We start from the raw sequence: 25,014 nt of genomic DNA on the forward strand, positions 1-25,014 counted from the left end.
TCATTCACCAGGGCGGCCGCATCGGGGGGGTCACGTGCTGCACCAGGTGTACGAGGTGAGGGTAAGGAGACGGAACAGTGAGCCGTTGGAAATGAAGAACGAAAAGTGCATTAATATCTTGAATTTTGAATAGTATTCTGCCGCCTGTTGTATCTTCTGAGCAAAAGCAGTAGGCAGCAACACTCAGATAGGTAAATGTCCCGTTCTTGTGATCGTATTGAGTCTTTTTCAGAGTTGTCGCCGTAAGCACCAAACACTTCCGCAGCTAAGCCAATCAAAAGAGCAAGTCATCATCATAATCATGATCGTAATATAGTAGCACTAAACAATAGATAGGTTTTATATCCAACAAGGCTGAGATGATTTAAAGCCAGATAAAGGCATGAACTTGACACCAGTACAAATGACACCACTATGCTCGAAATCAAACAAACCGCAACACTTTTCCTTTTCGTGCTTCTGGGTTCCCTTTCCCCAAGACGATCCAGCGTCGATCTAGGTTTTATGGGGGTACTCCGACAAATATTCATCCTATCAAGCATCACCGAAGACGAGAGAAAAAAAGTATGGAACTTTATACACTAGGTAGAAGCCAACATGGATTATAAAGTGTAGGAAAAGCTCAGCGCTGCTGGTACGTTAGTGAAAATGTTTCACAATTGGATTTTGGTGGTAACTCACACGTCCACGTCGTCCCCCAGACGGCTGTCCCTGGACAGGCGGCGTTTGAGAGTAGAATTGAGGGGGGTACTGATACATCTGGGCTGCGCCCATTACGGGGCTGAATTGTTGAGGAGCGTAGGGTGACTGGTTGAGCATGGGGCCTGGCATTTGACCTGGGGGTCCGGGTTGACCTGGCATAGCCCGAAGATTGTCCGACCCAGCGGGGTATCCATAGTTGGCATTACCCAATGCCGGGTAGAGACCGCCTGGCGAAACGCCTCGGGACTGCGCTGCGAGGTAAGCTTGATACTGCATTTGCTGTTGCGCGAGCATCGGGTCTTGGCCAAATCCAGAGCCGTTGACACCTCCCATTCCGTTCAGAGCATTCATAGCACCAGCGGAACCAAGACCATTGACTCCATTGATAGAGTAAGGCTCAAACTGCCCTGCATTGTGAGGCTGCTCCGATGACATGGGCCTGCTGGCATCAAGGTTCTGCATAGTAGGAAACTGGCCGCTGTACGACCTTTCCAGGGATGGCTGCGAGGGATAGCCCGAGACCGGGCCGCGGGAGGACGTACGGTGCTGTTGCTTCTCGGGGTTGCCGCTGTCACGGGTATGGTGGTTGTCACGAGAGCCGCCCCTGGAAGAAAGACCGACCTCATCCATCAGGCGCTTGTAACCTTGGCCTGGGGTGGCCTTGAGCTTGGTAAGAACTTTAGAGACATTCTTTACGATCTCTGGTCGCATCGAGTCATCAACAAACGGCGTTGTCAAGACCTTGAAGATCAGAGTGGCGCCCGAGGACTGGTCGCTAAGGATCTTCTCCAGGACCTCGTCACCGGGACTGAAAAACAGGGCCTTCAAGACTATTTCACGTGCCTCATGCTCGGCTCGCTGGTTGATCACCTTCAGGACCGTCAAGTAGGCAACCTTGTGGGTGCAGAGATGCACGAGGTGAGGAACTAATCTCGGCGCTAGCACGGTTCGACGGCTAGGGAAGTTACAAGTGTCCAAGAACCAAGTGAGCAGCAAAGCGCCGTTGGCGTTGGTGGCAAGCTGCACACTGTGGAGAGCGATAGCCGCTGCGAGCATCCGCTGCTGATCCTTCGTGGCATGGTGGCTCTCAAGACAAGCACGCATAGCTCGAGCTCCGAAGCGCCCTTGCGCAACTTCCCACATACGGCTCAGCATAGTTTCGAAGACAAAATCGTTGTAAGGTGCTCCAAAGCTAAGACAGCACTGGAGGACGTAATTTCCGTACTGGTCCAAGAAAAGAGGCACTGTGTACGGTCGAAGTGCATCGACAATCATCTTCATCTGCACATCTGTCTTGGCCACGTCAATGATCTTTTGTGCTGCCCAAGTACCATTCTTGTGAACACCGATTTCCCCAAGATGAGGGGCAATCTGGAACAGCATCTGCTCTTTGGTAGGCTCGGAGCAGAATTCAAAAAGCTTTTGAACAACAGTGTTGCCCAAATAATCAGAAGCCAGTTCAGCGATCTCAGGCAGCATAGCGACTGCCGTCTCTTCAATCTCCTGGGCGGAACAGGCACCATTATCGATCCTCTTGCGGATGTCACGGAGGCGAGGAGCATCGAACATTCTGGTTTGGCTGGGCTCAGCAATGGAGGGGATCTCATCGTTGTATGACTGGTAGGAAATCGCCTGCTGAATACTAGCCGTGATCTTCACGGTGTCCTCATCTGTGGCCCCAAACTCTTTGACAATCTGCACCATCTCGGGCTGGAGATCGGGGAGAGCAGGTAGTTGAGGAACGCTGGTGGCGCTGCTGAATTTCTCGGCCTCAGGGACAGTCGATCTGGCATTCGGATCAGGGGTAGGAGACGATTGCGCGCCGTTGACTCCAGGTGTGCCAGCATTAGATGATCCCGGAACCTTGGCGTATCCAATGCGGACAGGACCAGCGCCAGGGAAGATTTCTTTCCCGTTGAGCAACTGCTTGGCCTGGGCCGCACTGTCAATGTGCTCGAAGTTGACGAACCCGCAGTTCTTGTGAGTCAGAACACGTGTAGACTCAATCTTACCGTACATGCTGAAAATAGCCTCCAGAGATGTCACAGTAGTAGAAACTGGAATGCTGCCAATCCACAAGGCTCGCGTTGGGCCATCTTGGTTGCCGTCATCAGCCAGGTCGGCAGTTTGGCGCAGTCCAATGTTGACGCCACCGCTTCCACCCAGGTGCATCATCTGAACAGCCTCGGTCAGATCATCATACTCGCCAGTCTCGGCGATGTTCAGATCGGCAGCACTGAAGCTGTTTTCAAGCCGCGAAGGGGTTGCAAGGTAATTGCGGATGGACGAACGCTGAGGGGGTGCTTCAAGAATACCCGCAGTTCGTGCGCGTGGTCGGTTGACTGTTGCATGACTAGCAAACGCTTGCACCGCAAGATTGTGTTGATGAATCTGAGCTTGGGTGGCAGCGAGCTGGGCGGCTGTAGCAGCTGCCGATGGTGTGATGGTGCCGGAAGGAAGTTGCGAGTAGCGGTTCTCGTACTCAAGGTCCTCGTCATCAGCATACTTCTCTTTCGCGTTGACTGAGTAAGAACGGATCCGACTATTGTTTTTGATCATGGCGAGTTCAGCAAGGAGCGGTGGTAGCGAGGACGTTTGCTGCTGCTGTTGCTGCTGGAGCAGAAGATCAGGTCGCACAAGATTGGCTCGAGCTTGCTGCGGAGTCTCTGCGAGCCCGAGGTAGTCCAAAGTTTTCACATCGCTATCCGTGAGCCCATCGCGAGAGTATGACGACTGACTGGGCGAAGCTGGACCTTCTGACGACCTGATACTGGTGAGCGTTGTCGCCCGGTCACGCCCCGTACCCCAGTTTGTAGAGAACAAGGACGGTCCGAAGGGGCTTGCGGAACCCAGATAATTGGTGCGCTGCGGCATTGACCCAGCCCGAAGACGCGAGAGGCTACCAGTGCCAGCCCCACCCATGGTCGTTGGAGTAGGCTTCATGCTAGTATCGATACCAGACACGCCGGTAGGCCTAAAAGGGCTGGTGGAAGGTGTTGGCCGAGAGCTTTGCGAGATGAAGGGCTGTTGAAGGTTCGCCTCATTGAGAACGCCGACTGGGGAGAATCGAGAGGGGACTGTGCCAGCTCTTGTTCTGCGCGCAGGTCCATTCATGGAGCCACTTGTTGAAGGCACGAGGTCCGGGAACCCCTCTTGGCTTGGCGACTCGGGGATGTTTTCACGGAGAGGAGTAGAATGGCCGCTAGTTGGAGGGCCCCAGAAAGGGGAGACGCCTTCTTCAGCTTGTATCTCGCGTGCACTATAGATCACCCAGATTCGTTAGTCAGGGCAACTGATAGGCGATATCGGTCAGACTACCTACCGTTTTGAGTACAAACGGGTGCCGATATCATGAGAAGGGGATCCAGCCCCTAATCTTGCACTTCCAATCGAGCCTGCAGCGCCATTAAGGCTGTTTGACGAACTAAAAGGCGGCTTCAAGTTCGTGGATGAATCACTCGGGGAGCTGCGGCCAGTAGAAGTCCCGGACATGGGTTGAGTGGTAGGGATGTAATTGAGGCTCATATGACCCTCCGGCCGTGACACGGGCAGCATCCTGAGCTGAATGTTCTTTTTGACGAAGTATCGGAGATTGTATAGGAAGAAGCTGCAGAAAGAGGTAATGTGCAGCGGTCACGAATTATGAATATCCTATGCACTCGGTATTTTACCCCCGAACAACCATATGTTCGATCGATGTTATTGTGTCGGAGAACGGAGAAGGTCAAGCGCGGCCGTGACTTGAATCACAATCAAGGTAACAAAGGATCGTTCAGTTTCCGTATAGCATCGGGTTGTAAGCGAGCTCGGTGGTTGCTAGATACAGGCAGCGAGCGCAACGGCGGGGTTGGACGGATGAACTGCCCCAGCGAATACGTAAGCTCGAATGAAGCTGAAGAGCAAGCCAATGAGGGAATTGAGGAATTAGTCCGCCACCGTTCGTGCGTGAGGTGTAGAGACCGGAATGAACGACCGCGATAAGCAAGAGCGCTGCTTAGCTCGTGTGTGGGATTTACCTGGCACCGGAGATGCACAGCGTACTAAAATCCAGGCCAAGGTGTCCGGAAATCAGCAACAGCTCGCGTAGAGGAAACGACCGAAGCGATGCGATTAATTGGTCGAGACAACGATTCGAGAGAGAGTCGAGAATAATAGAAGCAGCGACGATGTGCACGAACCGAAAACCCGACTTAGTGGTGGTGGCTGGAAATTAGCAGAGCAGCTCAGGGCAGAGGCCGAAAAGTGGAACGGCCGGCGATGGAAAAGGATCGGGAGATGACGTGACTAAAAAAAAGAATACAGGGTCGAAGAATTAGGGAAGAGAAGAAAGACGAAGAGATGGAGAACAGGAAGAGAGAGGAAATAGGCGAGGAAAGGATGCTCGAGGGGGAAGAGGAAGCAGTGAGGTCGGGAGAGGACAGACTTGAGGGAGCGACGGGAGGCAGAGACTGTTGACGGCGGAGACTGGAGAGTTTCCAGAAGGCGGTTGCAGGGCACTCGACAGTCTAGAGGAGCTCCCCGGCAGCCCTGTGGTTGGCCCGTCGCTTCGTTTATTCAGAACACGGTCTTTGCTAGATCCTCATTCTCGTTTGTCGAGCTTATGCTACTCGTTATCTAACATTCTGAAGCTCGCTACGGAGTGCTGCCGTCAACGGTCACGCCGTCAGCGTCGGTTTGGAGTCTCTTGGCTGTGTTGGTGATGCATGTATGGGCAACGGTATCTCGAGGATGAGCTTGATCTCGTTCGAATCGGGCTTTTTACGTGCAATTTGATATTGCAGCTTCTCTTTCATCTCACCGTGTCCTCCTTATTGGTGCTCTCCTTTGAATTATCTGGATGACGCCCGTCAATCAACATCCGCGAGGCCGAACTCTGGATCCTGTGCGGCTGCCAAATGTTTCAGGTGACGATCCAGAGATGTCAGTGGAGTTTATTGAGTGGCCTCGAACGATACCGTCTCGATTGCGATTCCGTGCCCAGGAGCGACCTGTCTCCTCCCGTTAATTAGTACTACTTGATCTCTCGAGTCTCCCGCTTGTCTGTGCCTGGTTCCTGATCCTACTTTGTAGCACAAAGAGCAAATTGCACTCTGACGGGGTTGTCTTACTGCGCTGAATCAGGAACCAGCCCCTTTCTGAGACTGGTGAGGAAACGACAAGTGCCAGACTGCCAATGATGGGAAGAACCGCCGGCACGGATTCTGAAACAGGGGGGGATCTGAAGAGCGGCCCCGTTTGGATGCTTGACAACCTGAAACACAGTCGACCCCGCATTCCAACGCCTCCTGGTCCTCACCTTCTCTGCCTGGCCCTCACTCATAGACAACAGCCGAAACGGACCGAACTGCCCAGCTTGTGTTGAGAATGAATCTGCCGAGTAGGAACTACTCTGTATAGCCTGCATATCTGACCAGCCTTGCTCCTGGGTCGGTGTTGCGGATCGGGGATAAGACCCCTTCTTTCAGACGCCCGGCCCGCCGTAGGTATGCCAGTCTATGCCCAACGCAAGGGAGGTGAACTGCCATCATTGTCCTGCTACGCCCGTCACATCCATGATCACATTGATCCCATTATCATGAGACAAACCAGGCGCTCTTGGACCCTTGGCTGAAGCACTCCATTACTCCAACATGGCTTGAGGGTATGGATGGCTGATTCTTCCTGAATTATTGTAACACCAAGAACTATCCTGCCTGTCAAATCTCACCAGGGCAGAATATCATAAAGTACTGTATGGTCCGTGGTGAAACTCGCGATATGTTCTTGTCGGAGTAAACGTCGGGGGCAGAACTTGCTGCCTCATTGCTGAGGCATTAATAATACATCGACACCTAAGGCGTCAACTAGCTCGCTCCACCGCCATTTAGTAATCTGCCAGATTTTTCTACGCCGCCTTTCATGCTCTCCGTCGGAGAGACGGACTTGATTTCTATGGCTCCTTTCTAGCCAAATCATCTTTTTGTCAATTAGCGTTTTCATGTTTTACGCTCATAATATCTCTTCAATGTCCGGATGAGCTCCTAGTTGAGAAAAAGGCTATTTGACAATCCACTAACCCTATACGCGCATCGATACCCTCCACGCATCGCGTCGAAATCGCGAAGAACCGCATGATCCAACTTTCCCAATAGTCGCCGCCTCCATACGAATAATCGAAAATGTCGAATGATGAGGACGATAGGTCCTCGTCCGAGGATGAGGTTCCCGTGGAATCGCTCATCCAGGGACGTGAGAAGCGAAGCACAGCGGGACGACAGATGTCTGCGCTTCTCAACGCGGAGGCCGACGATGAACTAGCGCTACTGTTCGAGGAAGTGGAAGATGATATTGAGTTTGCAGCGGATGTAGAGGAAGGGGGTGAAGAAGATGAAATGGGGCTCGACTCTTCTTCCGATGATGATGACGACCAAGGACCCAATGCTCAGGCCGAGGATTTTGAAGGGGAGAAGCAGATCGAGAAGGAGGAGAAGGAAGAGAAGAAGAAGAAACGAGCCCGGGAGGATCTTCGGTATCGGATTACCAGCAAGAAAGTCAAGATCGACCCAACCGCTACTCCCAAGCCTCCGACGACGCCTGCCCCTCGCCCACGCAAGAAATCAGAGCGCGTTTCATGGATACCTACGCCCGACGAAGGCCCTACGCGTTCTTCCTCCCGTCGACAGACTATGGTTAATAAGGAACTTACGCACGCGCGACTCAAGGATAGCGAGGAGAAGCGCGTTCGTCTGATTGCTACAATGGAAGAAGCGGCCAAGCGGAAAGCGAAGCACAAGCCGAAGGTTTTGACGCAAGTAGAGCGTCTTGCGGAAGCTGAGAGAGTGGAGAGACACAACAGCAAAAGTCTGAATAGATGGGAAGAAATGGAGAAGAGGAAAGCGGAGGAAAGACGAGCAAAGATTGAGGCATTACAGAATCGTCGTCTTGAGGGTCCTGTTATTTCGTACTGGAGTGGCGTCGCTACTTGGGCTGATGGTCGGTTGACACAAGTCGGCAAGGTCACTGTCACGCAGAAGCCAGAAAAAGAGGACGCTGCACGAAAAAAGAGCAAGAAGACGGATAAAGAAGGAAAGACTGAAGCAGAGCAGAAATCCAGCACTGCTGGTTTGGAACCTGGCGCATCGCAGGCTGCGGCACCCGCGGCACCGTCCGAAAATCCTGCACAGCCCGCCACCGAACCTAAGCAAGAACAATCTCAAGAGCAAAGTCAAACTCAAGCAGATCAAACCGCTCAACCGTCAGCCACTGACACTTATCAGGACGTCGAGACAGCATCCGGAAAGGATCAGCCGCAAAGTCATACTGAGACTTCCACAGCAACCACCGAACCCCAGAAATCTCCCAATACTGTCCCAGATGCTCCGTCACAAGCTTCGGAACCTAGCACATTATCCGAGTCAAATGCAGCTCCCAGCAAACCAAAGGCGGATGCCGAAGCAAATTCAGAAGCAAAGGGCGAGCCCCAGGCTGCCAGTGAGCAACCAGCAAAGACAATTGACAGCGAGGCGGCAAAAGAGCCTTCAGCAGCCCAGGATCCCGCAGTGAACACCGACGAAGGCTCAACAACGAAGGATGTCGAGATGCGGGATGCTGAAGCACCACCAACAGCTGATGAGAAACCCAGCGAAGTGGCTCAAGGACCAATTACCGAGCCATCACCAACCACTCAGCCAACACCTGATCCTAATTCGGCTTTGGCAGCTTCTGATGCGGCCGGCCCTACCCAAATGCATGTACAGCCGCAGGTTCCAGCACAAATTGAACAACAGCCTGCAATTCATGTAGATGAGCCCAATGTTACGGTAGACGAAAACTTCCCTCCACCTCCTCCTGCAGTCGTCGAACACACCGGCCGGTGCCTCACTGTGCTGGAGAACTTTGACGACAAAACCGCCCAGAGCAAGGATTTCAGCATCTACTTCAATGCAAAGAAACCTCCTCGGCTTACGAGTATGGCGAGCTCCCTGCTTCCTCTCAAACATTGTCACTAACTATGAACGCAGAAATCTCATCCTCTCTCTGTGTCATCACATCCCTCCCATCTCGATATAGAGATCCAGATACATCTCTCCCCTTCGCAAACTCTTACGCCTACCACGAGATCCGCCATACAGCTGCACAAAAATACACCTGGAGTTCAATGCTCGGCTGCTATGTCGGACCAGCCGGAATAGCCGCGCGAGGAGTACCAGATAGATTCCTCGACCCAAATGCGCCCGAAGAAAGCACTCCGAAGAAAAGCGGTCCTACTACCGACGATACCAAACCCGCTAGCGACAAAGAAGGGGACGCGGCGAAAATGCAGAACACGACTGCTGCATCGACATCTGCATCGACATCTGCATCTGCAGACGCAGCTCCTCCTGTCCCTCCTGCCGCTGCTGCCGCACCACCTCCAGCAGTACTAGCGCCTGCAACAGCAGCAGTACCAACACCGGCACCTGTCGCAGCTGGTGCTAGTGACGCGATGGATGTCGAAAAATGATTGGAGAACAAGTCCCCTGTTTTGCCCGTTATGTAAACTACCACTATGATACCCTTGGGATAGAGTTCAATTCAATTTTGGATACAGCGGACCCGACTCCAATCGAACAAATCAACCATTTGCGGAGCCCTAGTACTCACTTTGGTGAATACACATAACAAACCAGTAGCGCAGCGTAGCACTACTAGGAAAAGAACCATCAACAAGCTATCCTCGATGCCTCTGTTTTATCACTTCCAGTAATAGACTCAGATGGGCTCTTGGACTCGAATCTTTTGTAAATTTCTACTCCATCATCATCCACACTAAGCCAACAGAAATAGAACTACCACTTCTTCAGCCAGTCTGTTGGAGATGATCGTACTTGGACTACTTGGACTACTAAGAGTTACTAAGGCCCAAGCTTCTCACGAGCAGAAATCCAGGTTCTAAGGAGCTCTTCCGTATGTTTTAGGCGTAGTATTCTCGATTTTTACCTTCTCATCAAAGAAAATTGAGTGTCCAGGATGAACTCCGCCAAGGACTTCCAGGGTTCCGGGGGGGATCTGTAATATCTCCGTTATAATCCCTCTTCATTATATATAGTTTATATACTTACTGACATATAGTTCGATAGTCTACCAAGCAGAACAGTTACGTTTTGGTAGGCTTTTTAGGGTAATATAAAGTATACATCAACTTAAGGGGGTAATGAGACCTAGTATAACCAGATTCTGGGTTTATCCCAATGAGACAAGAAAAATGACTGCCTATGGCTTTCCTGGTATGTAGGTCCTCAAGGCTGTGCAGGTTGGGAACTGAGAGGCTGAACGCTATTACTACTACTACCACCACTACCATTACTATCAAATATCTCCTCAAAACACCCAAACTCCATCTTCTATCCATCAAACCACCTTCTTGCCACAACTAGTACAGTACCTAATCCTCAAAGTATCCAAGCGCCACAGAGTCAAGGTAGATAATCCCTTCGAAACGAGAGTTCCTCAGCACCGGGCAACATCACCTCATCTCATGTTACGTGCGGATGAGGCGTAAATAGGTTGATTGCTGCGGTTTCTGCGCGCTGGCTTTGGTAGCTTGCTTGTTAGAAGTTGATTATTTGTCTATCGCCATGTATGTGGAGTATTATAGTACCGAATGAGTAGGTATACAGTACGAAATCTAGGGGTCGGACGGACTGGGCGTTGGGGAGATAGCCTGTGATCACTTACGGATCATAATTGCTTTACAAAGCCTGTTAATCAGGGAAAGGCACGGGCCGGTCTATATCAGCTTAGAGCATACTGCTCTAGATTTCTCGTTACGAGTCGTGAGGGTCGCCTGCTCGGAGACATTTGGAATTGACCGGACTGGCATGGTATGGCATGGTATCGGTAGGAAAAAAGGGAAATCGAGGTATTGGAACTGGAAGTTCCACGTCTGGGCTCGGAGGATATGGCACAAGAGCAGAGAATGAAGATGAAGTGCAGGTTTGCAGCTGCAAAACATCAATAGGTATGCAGACTATGATGTGGGTAAGTTATTAGGGCAAGCAGTAGTACCAATGGACCAGGTATGCTCAGTCGGAGGAAATTGAGCAGGAGCAACCGTAAACGTTCTTTCGCCTTCTCATATCCAATGGCTATGTCTCTGTGAGTAGTAACGGTGTTGTATGGTTCCCTTGCTAAGCACCATAGCGAGTTACTTGCTGCATGTAATGCGTTCAAGTATAATAGCTCCGACAAGCATGCTGAAAAGGTGATACAATTATCACGGAGCTTAAGCTCTGTCTACTTTGTCCCACACATGCTGTCTATCCTACCCTACATGTACTTGTTCTGTCCTACTGTCCTACTGTCCTACCGTGCCATGTGATATGTGCTAGCCCTGGGGCTTATTCGAATCCCTTTATGAGAAGGAAGCTTCAATGATCTTCTGCAACCAAGCATTGAGAATCTTCTTCCTTGATCAACAAATACCACTCACCCATCATACGTGGACAACCAGGCAAACAAAACCATGACCATCAAACCCAGATACAACTACTACAGCCCCTTCTTCCTCTGGTTCTACGATTTCTTCGTACAAATCCTCTCCAACAGATTATGGTGGCGCTGCTCCACAAAATTCATCCTTCTCCCCTTCTTCATAGCAAACACCAGCGCACGACACATGGAAATCGGCGTCGGCACAGGCTACTATCTGCGCGCGAAAGTTGACGACGAACAGAGACGCACCCCCGTCACAGCACGAACAACAAACTGGCCTGAAAAGCTCACACTGGTAGACTCATCGATCCACTGTCTCCGCAAGGCCGCGAGCCGAATTGCGCACGACATTTCCACGGAGCCCGAGTGTGTCATGGCTGATATCCTCGAGCCGCTTTCGTTGCAACGAGATGAGAAATTCGATAGTATTGCGCTTATGTATGTCTTGCATTGTCTTCCTGTACCGATGGCTACCAAGGGGCGAGTGTTTGAGAATCTGAGGGGGCTCCTTGCTGATGATGGGGTGCTTTTTGGGTGTACGATTTTGGGGAAGGGGGTGCGGCATAATTTGTTGGGGAGGGTTCTTATATGGTTATATAATTATACTGGGGTGTTTGATAATTTGGGTGATGGGAAAGAGGAGATCTTGAAACTCATTAGAGGGAACTTTGAGGAGGTCGAGAGTGAGGTTGTTGGGGCGGTGTTGATATTTAGGGCTATGAGGCCGAGGCGGGGGTAGGTGGTTGTGGTGGATAGAACTCAGTTTCTATCAATAGTGGCCCATAAATACTATTCATCTTACCTGTGTTAATCAAGAGGAGCCCTGACTAGTAGTATGTTTGTCTATCTTGATTTTACATACAAGAACGTTGACTAGTCAGCTTGTTTCTGCTCATAGGAGACAGAGGCTCCTAGCCCTAGTCCTCTATAGCCCTGTCTCAGAAAAATGACAACTAAAGCAAAGCATATGGCCGGAAACCAAGCTCGACTAAAGTTATTCAACTCTACCAATCCCCAGGAGTGCTGCCCGGAACACGGCGGGCAATCCTTGCCCGAACGAACAGTCAGGGGGATAAAGTCCAAGACAGAGCCTCCCTTTACAGCCCGAGCAAGGTTCTCGGTGACTATATCGCCGCAGTATGTCATGAAATGACGAGCAAATATCCGTAGTGGCCATCCATCCAGTGCCTCTAATCTGGCGACAAAACGAGCGTCCGCATGAACAGCATGGAGGCGTTTGAACTGTTTCTGGTTGAAGTCTTCGAGCATGCAGCTGAGGGTTTGCTCTAGCGGTTTGTCCGGATGATTGGCGTTTAGTAAGCTTCGAAGACTATTTGTGAGAACTGCTGCACATTCAATTGCTGTGTTAGCGCCTTGTCCAGTGTTGGGGGTCATCTGTAAAGAATTAGCACACCTTCTAGTGTGTCCAATAGACCCTACCTTACCTTGCTAACACTGTCCCCAACACAGACTATACGGCGGTAATGCCACATTTTGTACAAATGCTCTTCCAAAGGTACCAGGACAACTCTCATTGTTCTCTCCCAAAGATCTCCAAACTTGACATTGTTCCAAACAGGAAAGTCAACAACAGACTCACACACCTGGATTGCCTCAGCTTCACTAAAGCGCGGGATATCGGGATAGTAAGACTTCCTCTTCAACTTAAAGATTACATTAAAGAGGATGAGTCTCTCGGCGACGGGGAAAAACAAGAAGCAGAACCCCCGGTTGTATCGGATGATGTGCTCCCATTGACCTTGCCCTGCGGGAGCCTTGCAAACCCCAAACACGCACCCGAATTCCGCAGCCAGCTCGGATTTTCCCTTCTCGCTGATGAAACCAGGTTGCTGGGCGTTTTTCATCCGCCACATCTCTGAGCGCACGGTGCTGTGGACTCCGTCTGCGCCGACGACAAGATCACCGGTGTAGGTGGTGCCGTCGGCAGACTTGACAGAGACCCCCGAGCGGGTATGGCAGATCCCTACAACCCTCTTGCCCATATGAATGCGAGACTTGTCTTTGAAACCAGCATAAAGGATATCTAGAAATGGCTGGCGCTCGATAACGCAGAACGGCAACCCGAATCTAGGTAGGTAGGTAGGCAGGTACCGAGTATCATTAGCTTGAACCTGCGTGTCTTGAAACCGAGATTGGAGAAGCCCACCTACCGATTGATTATATTGACAGGGCTATCAGCTTCAAGGCAGAACCCATCAGGAAAGCAATGGTAAATCTTCTTGTACGGATGGTGGAGCCTGTCGACTTGGTTGTATAGCCCTATTTGTTCCAGAATTCGAGACCCGTTAGGCATAAGGCCAATAGAGATTCCAGGCTCGGCCAATATGTCGATGTGTTTTTCGAGAACCACGTAGTCGATTTTGGCTCGCTCAAGGCAGTGTGCTAGGGTTAGACCTGTTATAGAGCCTCCGACGATAATCACCCTGAAGGGGGATTTCTGCACTGCCTGTGTGTGATCCGGCATTGGTAAGGTAGTTGGTTCTCAAAAACCAATGGACATGATCGATTTTCTCTCTCGTTGAAAGCGGTACCGATTATTGAAACTTATTCAAGAGTATGTCTTAGCTCAAAGGGATCTTCAATCTACGGCATCGCGACTGATGTTCGGCTAGAGGTAGGTAAGGGGGTTCGTCCCATATGCCCATATGTCCATATGCCCATGCAGCATCAACACTCGGATCACAATGCACCCCAATCAAGAATGCGAATGTGTTACCATTTCAAATCATATGCTCAGCAAAGCCATGTTAGGCGACTGGACTGGGCTGCGAAGCGATCCAGCTCTTGCACGGTATCGGGTCATACAATAAGTGCTTGAACGACATCGGCCTTGCGCAAGTCTTCAATGCACCTATGATCAGTCTGCAACATTACACAACTGCCCAGGCTCACATTACGCCTCAATTGTGTACATAGATCACACTACCTAGGTAGAGGGTGGCTCGGTGCAATTCAAGCACTCGCAGGAGGGGGACGGCAGCGAAGGTATCATCTATCTATATCTATCTAGGCTTCAAGGCTACAATGGGCTGCTAATGTCAAAACCTTACAGCGAATTGTCCAGTTCATCCAACTCTGTCTTCGTTGTCTGCACCGCGCCGCTACCATGCCACAGTCCACGAAATACATCCTGCCTGTGTTAAGCGCGCTTGCGCTCTACGCGATACTGGATTTCTCGTACAGGAACGGGTATATCAAGATGATTCTAAAGAAGGACCAGGTTTGGCATAATGCAGCCTCGGGTGGTCTGAGAAAGGGGGCTCGGTCAACGGGGATTGCTTCGCTTGATGAGACGCTGAATGGCATGTATCTATTCTACGGGCCAGCTCTTGACGGGAGCTGCCCTGGTCTTAGTGTCATGTTGGCGCATACGCTGGGGGTATTCACTCTATCTTTGGTTGTGTGGTCGCTTGAGTCTCTGAGGAAGGGTAATAGGACGTCTTCCGCGTGAGTTCCTTCTCGCAAAAGTCCGTCCATTGCGACGGAGCTGGTTGACACGACTCTCTCACTCACTCTCTCTAGCTCTTTCCTCTACAGCCCAACCCTCTGGGGCGAGATCGGGCTCATGGTAACCTATGCTATCGCTATGCCCTGTTATCTCACGGCTCATCTGTTCATCTCTGCCACGGCAAGCAAGCCCACAGCAGACAACCTCTCCATTCCCATCCACCAACTCAAGGCCCTGATCATCAGTATACTTCTTGGATTCATGATGCCTTGCATCCTAGTGACACTGCCAGAGAGAATTACCTGGTGGCTGATCACGAGACAGTCCGCAATCGCATTATGGCAGCTTTATCCAATCTGGACTACAGCCGTCCATTGCCTCGCAAACCTGTTCATTCCAAATGCCCCTAGCAGCAACCACAACCAAGACCGAAAACAACTAACTGAATCTCGAACAGACTGGCAGCGTACCAGATCCGCATTCCGAGCCATCTACGGCCTGGCCTTTGCCGTCGCTGCCATATCGCATATTGCTACATGGACGATCTCGCTAACGACCGCAATGGCATTGGATAACGCCCTGGATAGTCAGACCGCCGCTGCGCTCCATCCAGCCATGATATTCCTGAATACTGCACCCTGGTCGTCCGCCCAGGCTGCTTCTGTGGGTGAGGGGGCCTTGTGGGTGCTCCAGTGGGATGAGACTATCTCAGCGGGGGCGATATGGCTGTGGAGCCTGGAATTGTACCGGACTGCGCACGCAATGCATGGAAGGACAATTGACTGGGCCTATCTCGTACTCAAAACCATTGCTTTTGCTATGGTCGGTGGGTTTTCGGGGGCTGCGGTAGAGTTGCTCTGGGAGAGGGAGGAAATGGTTTTGGAGGCGGCGCTGGACGCTGGTTATGGCGTCAGTCTCAGTCGAAGATAGGTAATAATGTAGGACAGTAGGACAATGGGGCCAGAACACAAGATACCAAGAGAATTGTTGGGGGAGGGCGTGCGGTTCGAAAATCTGTCCGTTAAGTTAGGGACTCTGATATAGTCCAATGAGAGTATGGTCCGCATGTCTCGCAAGGTGGTACGACAGTTGAAGTATACCGGAGTGTTTTCCATAGGCGTATATAGGTCCAGTGCAACACGAGATTATCAGGCATCGAATACATTTCTGAAAGGTTGCTTTTTGATGCAAAACACTTATTCCACAGTATCGTGCCTTCCCAACTTTGAGGTACTAAGATCGACTTGATAGGTGCATATGTTTCATAGACCGGTGTCTCTCTTGGGACGCGTCTATATATTCGTGACGTCGACGGTCGCTGGTTATATTCTTTCAAGTCCACTTGCATGGTCTTGGATTCCTGCTTTTGCGCTTGACATTCTGTCACACATGTTCATGTACCCGAGTAGGGTACAAGTTTTATCGCATTGCAATGTCACCAGAACCTATCGCGATTATAGGAACAGGCTGCCGACTTCCAGGCTTGTCGTCGTCACCGTCACGCCTCTGGGAGCTTCTCAGCAAGCCGAAGGATGTCGCGTCTAAGCCTCCAGCAGATAGGTTCAACGTCGATGGGTTCTACCATCCAAACCCAACCAACCCGCTGACACTCAACGTCAGGGAGTCGTACTTTCTAGACGAAAATGTACGGCAGTTCGACACATCCTTCTTCAACATTGCTGCAAACGAAGCCACCAGTTTGGATCCGCAGCAGCGAATGCTCCTCGAAACAGTCTATGAATCCCTTGAGGCCGCAGGACTTCGCATGGAAGCCCTTCGCGGATCCCCCACGGGTGTCTTTTGCGGAGCCATGTGTGTCGACTGGGAAGCTCTGTTGGCCCTGGACAAAGCTGCTCCTGAATACGTGAGCACAGTCACATCTCTGCTTTTTGTCTTCAATAATGCTGACGTGGGATCCACTTCAATAGACCACCACTGGCGTGGCACGCAACAATCTAGCAAACCGTATCTCGTACTTTTTCGACTGGAATGGCCCATCAATGACCATTGACACGGCCTGTTCCTCAAGCCTGGTGGCTCTTCACCAGGGCATCTCGGCGCTCCAGCGAGGAGAATGCTCGCTTGTTGCCGCAGTCGGTGTCAACCTGATCCTAATGCCAAACTTGTATATCGCCGCGTCAAACCTGCAGATGCTTTCCCCCAATGGCCGTAGTCGGATGTGGGACCACAAGGCAGATGGGTATGCTCGCGGGGAGGGAGTGGCTTCTGTAATATTGAAGCGACTCGGTGATGCCGTTGCAGATGGTGATCCGATAGAATGTATTATCCGGGCCTCTGGTGTGAATCAGGTACGTTAGCAAGCTGGAACACCCAAACACAAGTCTGATATCTGTAGGATGCACGCACTCTTGGGTTGACTATGCCTTCAGGCAAAGCGCAGGAGAGCTTGATCCGCTCAACCTATGCTCTTGCTGGACTGGACGTCAGCCATCCAGAGGATCGACCGCAGTATTTTGAAGCTCATGGCAGTAAGTGGGAGAGGAAGAGAAAATGGCCCATTCCCAAGTCCTTTCCCTTTCTGACGATCATGTGACAGCGGGCACCCAGGCCGGCGACTTCCAGGAAGCTTCGGGCATCTACAACACTTTCTTCTCGACACCTTCTCCTGATGACAGTATTCTGCATATCGGGTCAATTAAGACAGTCCTCGGTCGTCAGTTCTCCTGGTCTTGCTGGCAATATGTATCTGACACTCTGACACTCGATCCTCAGATAGCGAAGGATGCGCCGGACTGGCCGGGGTCCTCAAGGCATCCTTATGCATTCAGAATGGAAAGATCCCGCCCAATCTGCACTTTGAGAAGTTGAATCCCAAGCTGGAGCCTTATTCCTCGAGGCTCAAAGTCCCCATCAAGCTAGAGGAATGGCCAACCCTACCTCAGGGTGTGCCGCGACGTGTTTCTGTCAACTCTTTGTAAGAAACTGTACCCTGATAGCTCCATGAAAATAAACTGCTTGCCTGACACGATATTAGTGGGTTTGGGGGTACAAACTCCCATGCAATTCTTGAGAGCTACGAACCCAGTCTACATGGGACCGCAAAAGTCCTTGAAAATGGACTCACCACCGCCGGCCCGGTTGCTATGCCCTTTGCTTTCTCAGCTGCGTCCGAACGTACGCTCGGGGTACTACTCGGTCGCTACAAGTGCTACATAACGGAGAACCCCCATGTTGATCCTCTGAGCCTATCTTGGTCGCTAATGAGGAAGCGTTCGGCGCTCAAATATCGCGTGGCCTTGTGCGCCGTCACGGTAGATGAACTCAAGACAAAGATCAACGATGAGCTTGCACTCCGAAAAGCGAATGCCTCTTCAACAGTGATATCACGAAGTGATTCTGAGAGGAAATTCGTTTTGGGAATATTCACCGGCCAAGGTGCTCAGTGGCCAGAGATGGGCGCGGATCTGATGAGCATCTTCCCACAAGTCCGAGTGTGGTTTGAGGAAATGCAAAAATCGTTAGATAAATTGCCTGATAACCATCGCGCACACATCTCCCTGCTTGATGAGTTGGCTGCCCCGAAAGCAATTTCGAGAGCACAGGAGGCTGCTGTCGCTCAGCCCTTATGTACGGCTGTACAGATTGTCCTTGTCAATATTCTTTCTGCACTAGGAATATCCTTTGACGCGGTAATCGGTCATTCGTCTGGAGAGATTGCTGCTGCATATGCTGCGGGAGTCCTCAACGCCCACGATGCGATTCGCATTGCGCATCTGCGCGGAAAGGTATGCCATTGAGGGAAGAATAAGTCATCTACAATTGGAACTCAAAAATCCTGACGGGCATATAGGTGGCTCGTATGGCCAAAGGCTCAAATGGCGAAAAGGGAGGAATGCTAGCAGCAGATCTGTCTTTTGATGGCGCAATAGCCTTTTGCGAGCAACCCCAATACCTGGGGCGAATCAGGGTAGCCGCCTACAACTCTCCATCTAGCGTGACCTTGTCTGGAGATGCAGATGCAATCCGCGAAGCAGAGCAGGAGCTAAAGGACCAGGGCAAATTTGCTCGCATTCTACTCGTGGACACTGCATATCACTCCCATCACATGGAACCTTGCGCAGAGCGTTATCTTCATACCTTGGAGGGGTGTAAAATCCAAGTTGGGGAGCCGAATTCCACTCATTGGTACTCCAGCGTTTATGGCGGGAAGGAAGTTAACCGCTCACCCGATGCTGCGAAGGGTCTGGTAAGCGAGTACTGGAGGGACAACATGTGCCAACCAGTCCTATTCTACCAGGCGCTGATGGCTGCAGTTGCGGAATCGGCTCCTGGACTAATCATTGAAGTGGGCCCGCACCCTGCGCTCAAAGGTCCGGCTCTCCAAGGCATTTCAGAAGCACTGAAGATGGCATCATCAACAGTGACTCCGTATGTTGATACCCTGCGTCGTGGGTCAACTGCCGCTTCGGCGCTTGCTGAGACTGTTGGCTCGCTCTGGACATATCTCGGTGCTCACAAGATTGACTATACACGATACATAACGCTGAGGGGAGCACACAGGAAGCTTACATTCGTTGGGAACTTGCCGCTCTATCCTTTCGACCATAGCCAATCCTACTGGACCGAGACACGGCGCTCGAAAGCCCATTTGCAGCGCGAACCGCGGAATGAACTTCTCGGGAACCTCAGTGAAGATAATGCAGAGGGCGAATGGCGCTGGACAAATGTACTAATCCCGGACGAACTGGGGTATCTCGACGGGCATAATATCCAATCTCAAAAAGTCTTCCCTGGAACTGGATACCTTGCTATGGCATTCGAAGCCGCTAGGAAAATTGCAGATGGGAGGTCTATTCGATTAGTGCAGGTCAACGACTTGGTAATTAACCAGGCCATCACATTCTCGGAAGATAGCAAAGGGGTTGGGACACTGTTCCGGGTCTATCAGGTAAATATTGAGGGTGACAGCACTTACGCAAAATTTAACTGCCATGCGGAAATTGGAGGGACTTTAAAGTCCTGCGCGTCGGGACACCTGCTGGTGAGCTGGGGCGAGATGGAAGTGGACTTGCTTCCTTCCAAGCCTAGTCCTGTATCTGGCATGTCGAGCCTGGACATTGATGAGTTTTACTCTCACCTGAGGAAGTTGGGGTACGGCTATAGCGGCCTCTTCCGGGGGATCACTGCTCTGGAGCGCAAACTCAACACATCTAAGGGTTTCTTGAGCAATGTAAAGGATGATTCTCTTCTTGTTCACCCGTCCACCATGGATTGCGCATTGCAGTGCTTACTTGGTGCTGTTGGAGCGCCGGGAGATCGGGAGTTATCGCGCCTGCAAATCCCAACAAAAATCCGGAAGGCAACCATCAATCCGAAGTTCTGCGAGAATAATGCAGGCATTTCGGGAGAGTTTCTCTCCTTCGACGCCACCATTACGAGCGCAAGTCCAGATGGTTTGTCAGGAGACGTCACCTTATTCACCCCGCACGCGCAAGGGTTCGTTCAATTCGAAGGCGTCCAGGTATTGCCACTCGTTAAACCTAGCGCCAGTGACGATAGATCGATGTTCTCCGAGATCACCTGGGGAAATCTCGAGCCTGATGCGGAGCCCCGAGAAGCTCCGCCTGTGCAGTTCTGGACTGGCAAAATAGATGATCCGCAGCACATGTTCTTCTTGATTATAAGAGCAATCCTCCTCCAGCTGACCACAGATGATAGAGAGAAATTAGAGGGACACCGCAAGTACATCGTGGCATGGTTCGACCATGTCGTTGATCTTACTTTCTCGGGGCAGAACCCCCTCTGCAAGAAAGAATGGACCACTGAGGATCCACACGAGGTGCTGCCCATTCTGGTAAAGGAAGCACAGCCTATCCTTGTGGAGATGACAAATAGTATACTAGGCTACTTTGCTGCATTCCTGCGCAATGAGATCTCCATGATCGAGATCTACCGGCAAAATGATCTGCTGACCCGATTCTACAAAGTCGAGCAAGAGCTCAACTACATGAACCTTCGAGTAGGCGACCTGGCGGCACAGCTCGCATTCAGATACCCACACATGAAAATTCTCGAGGTAGGAGCTGGCACTGGATCGGTCACCCGCGCTGCTTTTGATCGTCTTGGGCAATACTTTCATTCATATACCTTTACCGACATTTCCGCCGGATTTTTTGAAGACGCGGAGGCTACATTTGCCGAGTACCGGGATCGAATGATTTACAAGACCCTCGATATTGAGAAGGACCCCATAGAACAAGGGTTTGAGGGTGGCGCGTATGACCTAGTCATCGCCGCAAATGTCCTACATGCCACTAAACACCTCGATACAACAATGAACCATGTGCGCCGTCTCCTTAAACCAGGCGGCCATCTAATCGCCCTCGAAACCACGAACCAGCAGGCTCTGACAGATGCCCTGCTATTCTGCGCGTTTGAAGGCTGGTGGCTGGGCCGTAGGCATGATAACAGACGCTGGGGACCCAAGCTATCTGCGCATCAGTGGGAGCATCTCCTGAAGAAGACGGGCTTCAGCGGTGTGGACAGCATCTTCCCTCAGCCAGGCAAGCCGCAGTTTCGGTTTTGGGCCTTTTCGACTTTCGTCAGTCAGGCGATTGACGAGCGGATCGCGCGTACTCGGCAGCCGTTGATTCTTCCTTTTACAGCTTCTTTTGTAAGCGCAAGGCACGACAGTCTAAAGATCATTGGTGGCGCAACAGAAACAACATCAAAGCTCATACCCTTCCTGCAAAAGCTGGTCACCCCGTTCTTTAGTACAGTCAGTCATACAGTCAGTATTGATTCCCTGGGTGGCGGCTGTTCTGAGGGGTCCTCAGCTGCAACAGCGGTTATATGTCTAGCAGACATGGATGCTCCATATTTCCGAGACCTCAATGAAACCAAACTATGTGCTCTAAAACGAATGCTAGAGGACGCCCGACAGCTTTTATGGGTTACCGCCGGGTCTGAGCCCCAGAATCCGTACCTGAGCATGAGCAAGGGGTTTCTCGGCTGCATCGGGCACGAATACAAGAGCTCGCTGCACCAGTACATCAATATCGTGGAGCCAAATGACATCAACGCCGAGGTCATCGCCACGGCTTTGATGCGCATGGTTAACTCTAAGTGCACCAACGACTACAGCCACGCGTCTGCCGTGGACAGTGTCGAGCTAGAACTGCGCTTTGAGAATAACAAAATGATGATACCGCGCCTCATGGAAGCCACGGCCCTGAATCAACGCTACGCAGCCACAAAGCGAGTTGTGCATGAGCTGGTCGACCTGTCGCATTCCTCTGTCAATTTATGCTGGATTGGAGGCCAGCCTGAGCTAGTACAGGGCAGTAGTCAAAATAATCACTATGGAAGCAGTGGCAATGCCTTGGGTGAAGCCATAATCGGCCGCAGCACCCCCTTCCACCCCAACCAGCAGCAGCAAAACACCCACACAACCACGATAAGAGTTCAATACAGCACCTCAACAGGCTTGAAGATCGGCAAAACCGGCTTTTTGGCACTCGTCCTGGGCACGGACGAGGCGACGAGAACACGGGTTGTAGCCTTTGCGGACATGATCGCGTCGAGAGTATTAGTACCCTCGGCCTGGTGCTCGGAGCTCCCCCGCGAAATCGAAACAGAGAAAGACGAGGCGGAATTCTTGCGAGCCTTCGCGTGCGCGGTGCTGGCGAAGAGCCTGGTCCAGCAAGCCGCCCCAAACACAAATCTATTAGTGCACGGTGCCAGCGAGGCTCTCAAGCAATCTATCTGGTGTCAAGCCGTCGCCAAAGGTAAGAAGAAAGGAAGAAGCGAAGGAGAGAGGCACGGTTCTTGTCTTCGTCCCAGCCTTCCTCTGAATAATGACCTGCCCTGCCTCTGAGTAACATGCACTTTACTAACAGCTCCCAGGCGTCCAACCGCATTTCAGCACGAGCGATATCTCAAAACCAAGTCAAATTTCGAGCTCACAGATGCTATTACTGCGGGAGAGGACTACAACACAAGCGCTTTCCCGAGCTCTGCCTTGCAACCTCTCTGTCCTGGCAGACTTTAGCAGCAGAAGCAAGAGCATGTGCAACGGTATATCAGCTCAATTAAACACCCTCCTTCACTCTAGCGTAGCTCGAGAATCCAAGGAAACGCTCTCAGAACGCTCGCCGTTCCTCTGGCCGGGATTTCGATTTAACACCGTGACCAAGGTTTTCAATGCCGCGCGCGTGGTCGCGACACAGGTCATGCTGATGTTGCGCGCTGCGCACTGCGTCGGTTCCATAAGCTTAAATGTCTCCTTGTCAGGCGGCAGCGTCACGTGTATAGATGAGTTTGTCGCGCGTGGTGATGGTGATGAGAGCAAGCGGAGGCCTGATACTGATGGCGTCCAAATCTTGGACTGGGCGCAGGCTACCGCAGTGCCCGTTCGTGTTTTGCCTGCGAGTTCGCAAGTTGCGCTCCGGGGAAACAGGACGTATCTCCTTGTCGGTATGGCGGGGGATCTGGGACAGTCAGTTTGTCACTGGATGATTACGCGGGGAGCTCGGAATATAGTGTTAGCTAGTAGGACGCCACGTGTGGAAAAGCAGTGGCTTGATGATATGGCTGCACTGGGAGCTCGGGTGAGGGTTGAGCCTATGTAAGTGATGAGGCAGGACTACACAGCTTGTTAAGTATTTGCTGATTTTGCTGATAAAACGAACCCCCACAACAGGGATGTCACAAACCGTGAATCAATCCTCCGCGTCGACAATACCATCCGTAAACGTATGCCCCCCGTTGGAGGTGTCGTAAACGGGGCGATGGTCCTCCTCGACCAAATGTTCAGGGACGTCTCGCTAGAAAACATCCTCGAAACCTACAGACCCAAGATGGACGGCAGCCGACTCCTCGAGGAGATATACGGGCAAGAAGCGGATCAAGACCTCGACTTCTTCATCTGTTTTGGCTCCGCGTCGTCCATCCTAGGCAATGTCGGGCAGTCCTCCTACGGCGCTGCGACAAACTACATGAGCAGCCTGATTCAGCACCGCCGCGAGCGCGGCCTCGTAGGTAGCATTATCCACCCCGCAGAGGTGCGCGGCGTCGGGTACATCTCGCGCATGGGCAGCGAGCTCTCGCGCCGTATAACCGATCTCGTGGGCACCCACATTGTCTCGGAGAAGGACCTGCACGAGACCTTCGCGGAGGCTATCCTAGCCGGCAACCCGGCGCTGCACCGCAACCCCGAGGTTGTCAGCGGGATAACGCAGCACGACCCAGAGATAGATCCCGATATCATTTGGTACACCGACCCCAAGACCTGGCCGCTAGTCAACTACCGCTTGCGCTCGCACACGGCGCAAGGTAGCGAGACCGGCGCTGGGCAGGTGCCCGTTCAGAAACAGCTAGAGGCTACTGAGGGCCTGAACGAAGCAGCCGATATAGTCTTATGCGCGCTCATCGCCAAAATAATACAGAAACTACATCTCTCCGAGAACATCTCTGTGACTGCGGACAGTCGGTTGACGGAGCTAGGCGCGGACAGCCTGGTGGCAGTTGATCTACGGACTTGGTTTCTCAAGGAGCTGCAGGTTGAGGTTCCGGTGCTGCAGATTCAGAGCGGGGCGTCTATTGGGGAGTTGGCGAGCAGTGTGACTGAGAAGCTCCCGGGGAGCTTGATTCCGAATGTGAAGGCTTCATCTGGCTGAGGCGGGTTTACGGAGGGTACGGAGGGGAGGGGTAGAATGAACCTAAGCTGTGGTATGGGTTAGCGCGGGGCCAGACAATCAAAGAGCTTTGCCTGCATAGCATGATGATACGTACCTGAATATTGCTATTCCATGTTGTCTGATGTTCCTTAAACGCTCATGGTGAGGTCGTCAACATCAACTTAGTTAACTTAAGTTATCTAATCTCTTACTAAGCACCCCTCGATCACCTCAACCACCGACAAAATGATCCAACTACAGCAAACCCAAAGCAAACCTTAGCACAAGGTTCCAACATTACTATGAGGCAATAACACACCCACGGTTCTCGTGGCTATAGAGTTCCGGAAGACAACGGGAGGCTTGCCGTGGAGCCTAGACAAAAACCGTGGACTGGATAACCGGTTTGGCCGTTTGGGTTAACGTATTCGGTAAGCGAGCGGGCCATGTAAGCGAGCGGGCCACCTCACGCGTTTTGGCCGCGATTGGAATACTCACCAAATTCAACCATTAACCATGCCACGAAAAGCGCGTACCAGACCAAGGGATTCAGTTGAGAAGGAAGGTCGAATCCTACTTGCAATATCTGCTATGGAAAAGAAAGAATTACACAGTACTCGTGAAGCTGCACGCGTATATAATGTTTCGCGTACGACACTTGAGCGGCGCTTGGATGGAATCACTTCTCGTGATACCACACGCGCCAACTCCCATAAGCTGACTCAAAATGAAGAAGAATCACTCGTACGATGG

At 51.6% G+C, this 25,014-nt stretch overlaps 7 protein-coding genes across 7 annotated transcripts; 4 read left to right on the plus strand and 3 right to left on the minus strand.

The window, feature by feature from the left end:
- Positions 1-622: 622 nt before the first annotated feature.
- Positions 623-4,194, minus strand: BDV14DRAFT_204252 (putative RNA binding protein Jsn1; the record flags this gene model as incomplete). The annotated part of the gene is made up of 3 exons (XM_073774488.1): positions 623-631; positions 682-3,961; positions 4,025-4,194. The coding sequence occupies 3 exons, from the start codon at positions 4,192-4,194 to the stop codon at positions 623-625; spliced, it is 3,459 nt and encodes a 1,152-aa protein (XP_073623935.1).
- A 1,260-nt stretch (positions 4,195-5,454) lies between these two features.
- Positions 5,455-6,064, minus strand: BDV14DRAFT_181526 (uncharacterized protein; the record flags this gene model as incomplete). The annotated part of the gene is made up of 1 exon (XM_073770077.1): positions 5,455-6,064. A coding segment is annotated over exon 1 (269 nt), but the record flags the coding sequence as incomplete, so codon positions are not given.
- A 707-nt stretch (positions 6,065-6,771) lies between these two features.
- BDV14DRAFT_135049 (putative signal transducer) lies at positions 6,772-9,243 on the plus strand. Its single transcript, XM_073766218.1, has 2 exons — positions 6,772-8,649; positions 8,703-9,243. The coding sequence occupies exons 1-2, from the start codon at positions 6,861-6,863 to the stop codon at positions 9,182-9,184; spliced, it is 2,271 nt and encodes a 756-aa protein (XP_073623937.1). The 5' UTR covers positions 6,772-6,860; the 3' UTR covers positions 9,185-9,243.
- A 1,942-nt stretch (positions 9,244-11,185) lies between these two features.
- BDV14DRAFT_204254 (class I SAM-dependent methyltransferase) lies at positions 11,186-11,893 on the plus strand (the record flags this gene model as incomplete). Its single annotated transcript, XM_073774489.1, has 1 exon — positions 11,186-11,893. The coding sequence occupies one exon, from the start codon at positions 11,186-11,188 to the stop codon at positions 11,891-11,893; it is 708 nt and encodes a 235-aa protein (XP_073623938.1).
- Positions 11,894-12,092: 199 nt separating this feature from the next.
- BDV14DRAFT_204255 (FAD-dependent oxidoreductase) lies at positions 12,093-13,639 on the minus strand (the record flags this gene model as incomplete). The annotated part of the gene is made up of 4 exons (XM_073774490.1): positions 12,093-12,107; positions 12,163-12,549; positions 12,600-13,242; positions 13,326-13,639. 4 exons carry the CDS (start codon positions 13,637-13,639, stop codon positions 12,093-12,095), a joined length of 1,359 nt encoding a protein of 452 aa, XP_073623939.1.
- Positions 13,640-14,281: 642 nt separating this feature from the next.
- BDV14DRAFT_204256 (uncharacterized protein) lies at positions 14,282-15,553 on the plus strand (the record flags this gene model as incomplete). The annotated part of the gene is made up of 2 exons (XM_073774491.1): positions 14,282-14,622; positions 14,698-15,553. The coding sequence occupies 2 exons, from the start codon at positions 14,282-14,284 to the stop codon at positions 15,551-15,553; spliced, it is 1,197 nt and encodes a 398-aa protein (XP_073623940.1).
- A 502-nt stretch (positions 15,554-16,055) lies between these two features.
- BDV14DRAFT_211463 (polyketide synthase) lies at positions 16,056-24,519 on the plus strand (the record flags this gene model as incomplete). Its single annotated transcript, XM_073776095.1, has 9 exons — positions 16,056-16,487; positions 16,552-16,932; positions 16,980-17,112; positions 17,181-17,297; positions 17,357-17,558; positions 17,619-18,369; positions 18,435-22,371; positions 22,490-23,210; positions 23,286-24,519. 9 exons carry the CDS (start codon positions 16,056-16,058, stop codon positions 24,259-24,261), a joined length of 7,650 nt encoding a protein of 2,549 aa, XP_073623941.1. The 3' UTR covers positions 24,262-24,519.
- Between the last annotated feature and the right edge of the window lie 495 nt (positions 24,520-25,014).

This window comes from Aspergillus stella-maris, assembly GCF_047715825.1.
Source record: "Aspergillus stella-maris strain CBS 113639 unplaced genomic scaffold BDV14scaffold_71, whole genome shotgun sequence".
Taxonomy (NCBI): Eukaryota; Fungi; Ascomycota; class Eurotiomycetes; order Eurotiales; family Aspergillaceae; genus Aspergillus; species Aspergillus stella-maris.

Bases quoted from the DNA above. Each gene is read 5' to 3' on its own strand.
- BDV14DRAFT_135049 (XM_073766218.1), top strand. From the start codon at position 6,861: ATGTCGAATGATGAGGACGATAGGTCCTCGTCCGAGGATGAGGTTCCC. The intron at 8,650-8,702 runs GTATGGCGAGCT...CTATGAACGCAG, and splicing joins GAAACCTCCTCGGCTTACGA to AAATCTCATCCTCTCTCTGT.